At 35.1% G+C, this 4,753-nt stretch overlaps 1 protein-coding gene across 1 annotated transcript; it reads right to left on the bottom strand.

Moving 5' to 3' along the window:
• Nucleotides 1-2,481: 2,481 nt before the first annotated feature.
• LOC124226166 (olfactory receptor 2W1-like) lies at nucleotides 2,482-3,429 on the bottom strand. Its single transcript, XM_046639038.1, has one exon. It carries the CDS (start codon nucleotides 3,427-3,429, stop codon nucleotides 2,482-2,484), a length of 948 nt encoding a protein of 315 aa, XP_046494994.1.
• Nucleotides 3,430-4,753: the final 1,324 nt, after the last annotated feature.

Raw genomic sequence — 4,753 nt, 5'->3', positions numbered from 1 at the left:
CTTAAGAACCCTATCATACATTATCCATGACCACAGATCCCTGCAGGTCAAAATGTCTTGGTCATGTGACTTAATTGTAGTACCCAGTTCCACCTTGTTAAGAAGGTTAAGTGCCACTTCTTGGCATCTAATTTTCCAGAATATCTTTATTTTTGATATCAAGTACAACAGTTCCATTGCTGTATTTCCTACCATGATCGATTTTGCACGTCATGTTCCTATTAAAACTCTCAGAGACATTAAAAGAAGATTACTGCAATGTGGATAATTTTTAAAAAAATCACTGGCCCACAGAAGCTAGACACCACAGAGCATTTTAAGAATACTGATACTCTCCTTATCAGTTCATTTCTTAATGCCTTAGTGGAGGAAATGTCCTTCAAGCTTTCCATGGTTATGTTTGGAGGGTGGCTGAGCATATTGCCTTAGACAGATTTCAAAATTCCTATCTTCCTGATACTGCTAGTTCCTTATTCTACAAGGCATCAGGGAACTTCCAGCTTTTTAACCTAATTGACTGTAGACTATCACTGCGTTCAAGCTTCAGTTAGCCAATGCAGCATACACTTTCAGGAGCTTCAGCCAAGCCATTGTATACCGTACTTGGGTGATAACACTCATGTCATTAAATTCAGATCATTCAAGCATTATATTTCATATTCTTTAACATTCACTGCTATACACACTCTCAAACTTCTGCTAATATAAATTGCAGGGAACTGTACTCCTTTCGAAGTAATTACTCATGGAGCAATATTTGTACCTCTTTGTTGTTATAATTTTCCTTGATGATTGGTGAAGTTGAGTACATTTTCCTTTATTGGTCATTTGATTGTCCTCTTTTGTGAAGTGACTGTTCTATTAGCTGTCTTTTTCTTATTGATTTGTCAGAATTCGCTATATATTCTGGATAGGAGTCCTTTCCTTGGGACAGCTAGACAGACAGACACACACACAAATATACAAAACACATTGCCTCTCTTAATGGACCTTTTGGTATACAGATGTCCTAAATTTTACTATATTCCAATTTAATCAACTTGTTCTATTATGATTAATAGTTTATGTCGTGGTTAACAAATCTTTTCCTATTCAAAATTCATGAAGAACACCATCAAAACCCAAACAGTTTTACTTCTCACATTTGTATCTATAATCAAGTTGAAATTGATTTTTGTGTATAAAGTTTAGATAGTTTTCTCCCATAAAGATATCCATTTCACCTGGAACCATTTATTGAAAAGACTGTCCTTTCCCTGCTGCACTGCAGCATCACAATTGTCATAAATTGGTTGACTGTCTATGTGTAGGGTCTGTTTCTAGACTCTTTACTCTTCCTTTGGCCAGTTTGCTTACCCTCATCCTTGAATACAATGTGTTTTGGAAGTTTAATCATCACCAGAAGTGGGAGTTTCCTATTATTCCCAGTTTGCTAAGAATCTTTGCTTTCATATAAATGAATGTTGAAATGCTTTTCTGAATCTATGGAGATAATCTTGTTTTTTTCACTTTTATTATGTCAACATCATGGATGAATAACACAATAATGTGGTGAATGATTTTCAAATGTTAACTCAACCTTGGATAGTTGGAGTAAACCCACTTGGTTGAAATGTATTAACCTTTCTTTATTTCTGGATTTGATTTGTTAAGATTTTGTTAGGAATGTTTGCATCTATGTTCATGAGAAATATTATTCTTCTCTTATTTTATTTTTTGGTAATGTCTTTGTAACATTTTGAAGACAAGTTTATGCTGAACTTATAAAAAAGAGTTAATACATACAATTGCCTACTACCAAATTACAAAAATGATTAATGTACTTGCTGTATGAACACAAAAGTTTGAAACCAAAGATGATTCATTAACCCTGTAATCATATCAACCTCTGTACCAAATTTATTCCCACATTTTATTTTGGTAGCATAATTTTGAGAAAGTCCCGACACTTGAAAAAAATAGCTGCAAATAGAAATAGGTTTTAGTCAGTTTGTTTGATATATGAGAATTTTTTTAAAAGTAGCTAGAGACAACAGGAGCGTTTGAGATTTGCAGAAAAATGATTTAATCTTAACAGGGACAGATTAGTGAGTTGTAAAAATTTATAGTTAGCACATACAATTTATACATTTTTGCTACAGTATCATGATAGTTTAAAGGTGTTTAATCAATCCTAATTTAAATCCAACTTTTGTAGGATGCTTCTCCTCTCTCTCCTTAACACAGCTCTTGGACTCCGTGGAGCCTGCTTTGTTGCCGCAGCTGTAGAAGGATTGTCAAACATGACAACTAGTGATTTTGAAAGACATTTTTAGTTTAGTATCAATCCCCAGGAATTTGGGACATTGATGCTAAAATATAAGCAAAATTTTTAGGTATTATTTTCACTTTCAGATGATGACTACTACTACAGTAAGTTGACTATGATTTAAAGGTTACACGAGGCCAATTTCTTTATTGGAAACTTTTTGTAAAAAGATACTAATGTACTGCTGTTTCTCCAGAACCTTTTTCTTTTCCAATCAGCCTCTTCATGGCCCCCTTGAACTCCTTATTCCTTAGTGTATAAATCAATGGATTCAAGCTGGGAGTAACAATGGAATAAAAGATACTGAGAAGTTTACCCTCATCCTGAGAAGGACTATTTCCTGGTTGTATGTACATGTAGATAATAGTCCCATAGAAGATAGACACCACAATGAGATGGGAAGAACAAGTCCCAAATGCCTTTTGTCTCCCTGCTGCAGACTTCGTCTTGAGTACAGCTACAGCAATGAAGCCATAGGAGACCAGAATGAGAAGAAGTGGTGTGAGGAAAATGAAAAAACACAATGCAAATAAACTTTCTTCCATGGCTGTGGTGTCCACACATGCAATCTTGACCATTGCAGATATTTCACAAAAATAGTGATCCAGGTGGTGGTTCCCACATCGAGGAAGACTCATAGCATGGGGAGAAAGTATCATGCAATTAATGATGCCAATTACCCAGGTCATAGCCATCAGGCCTTGACAGAGTTGGGGATTCATTATGGTCATATAGTGCAGAGGCTTGCAGACAGCATTAAATCGGTCATAAGACATAACAGCCAGAAGCATACATTCAACTGTGCATAGCGTCACATCAGTGAAAAGCTGAAAGGCACAGCCAGCAAAAGTGATTTTTTTCTCTTTACCCCAGACATTGACCAACATTTGTGGGGCTATATTTGTGGTGTAACAGAGATCCAAGATGGCTAAATTTCTAAGGAAGAAGTACATGGGTGTTTGGAGACGTTCATCCAGTAATGGCAGCAGGATGATGGCTATATTTCCCATCAAGGCAATAGTGTAGAAGAAAAAGACAACACCAGAGATGATCATCTCCAGCTCAGGCTGCCCAGGGAATCCAAGGAGTATAAATCCACCAAAGTAGCTATCATTGGTCATTTTCTTATTTTCTTAGTATCACCTCTGAAATGAAAACTAAAAATCAACCGACAGGAAGCTGTAGTGAATATATTTATAAACAATATTACTGGTATATATAATTAGGAAAAACATATGATGACATGAAAGAAAACACAAATATTTTATGTCTCATCATTATTCTAATGTTTTTCCTGTTTATCCAATTGAGTCTAAAATTTCTCCCCAAGTCAATTTGCCTATAGAGTCCATACTCTCAATTACTTTATCTACTTCTATACAAAGACAAAAAACTGCAAATCTCATAGGAAAATTCACGGAAAAAGTGGCTAAGTAAAAGATGGACTTCTCTTTATTAATTGGGATGCTAAGAAGGAGGTTGGAAATCTGCAACAAATTATTGCCTACTTCATCCAAGAGTTCATAGAAAATGCAAGTTTCATATCTCTAACGCCCTTTTAAAAAAATTGTTTAAGCTCCACAGGTTCAGTTCTGCTATCCATTTTTACCATGCTATCTAAATTATCTGACTTTATACTTTAAAATTCAAACCTTTTCCTTTCATCTTAAAACTTATATTTCCAAATGTTATTTGCTTCCCCACGCCCCAGAGCCAGCATTCTCCCTCTTTCATTGCAGATGCTATTTTTTCACCTGTAGTTTTGATTTCACTTTTACCACCTCCTATGCAGTGATTCTTTAAAAATGTATCCATTTCTTATTTTTATACTCAGACTTTATTATTCATTTCTGTACTTTCCCTCATCCCATGAAAATTTTGGTTCTAGTATTCATGCATTCAAAATATTAAACCTCTTCAGGAGGGGGAATTGTGTTGTTTTGTTTTTGTATTATATCCTTAATGACTCTCCTGAGCACAGAGAAAGCATGAATAAACATTTGCTGTTTGTTAAAAGAAATTTTGATGACCACACCAGGCTCTTTCCCTTTGTATTTAAAAAACGTAGTGTGTTTTTAAAACTCAATCCAAATAATCAACTAAAAATAGTCTCTCAAACACACAAAAACATTCCTTGTTTCTAAACCAGTTGTCTCTTTCAGCTTATTTTTCCACTTGAATTCTCTATAGCAGGTTAATATCTCCTATACTGGAGCTGCCCTCTGCCTTCATAAATAATTCCTTTTAGTTGGTTTTTCACTAGCGTTTCTCACACCGCAACTTCGATTCCTTTCCTCCTTTCACTCTGCATCCATCTCCAAAGTTTCCTAATTAGGTATCTGATCTGCTTTCTCCAATATTTCCTTTTCCTGTATGACTTCAGTTACTAATTTTGCACACAGAACTAACTATTCTGTTTTTCTGGTCCACTCATCTTTTGCATCT

This window comes from Equus quagga, chromosome 15, assembly GCF_021613505.1.
Source record: "Equus quagga isolate Etosha38 chromosome 15, UCLA_HA_Equagga_1.0, whole genome shotgun sequence".
Taxonomy (NCBI): Eukaryota; Metazoa; Chordata; class Mammalia; order Perissodactyla; family Equidae; genus Equus; species Equus quagga.
Note: the sequence above shows the minus strand (reverse complement) of the source record. Positions and strands in the feature narration are given on the sequence as shown.

Excerpts from the sequence above, each read along its gene's own strand:
- LOC124226166 (XM_046639038.1), bottom strand. The coding sequence starts at position 3,429 with ATGACCAATGATAGCTACTTTGGTGGATTTATACTCCTTGGATTCCCT.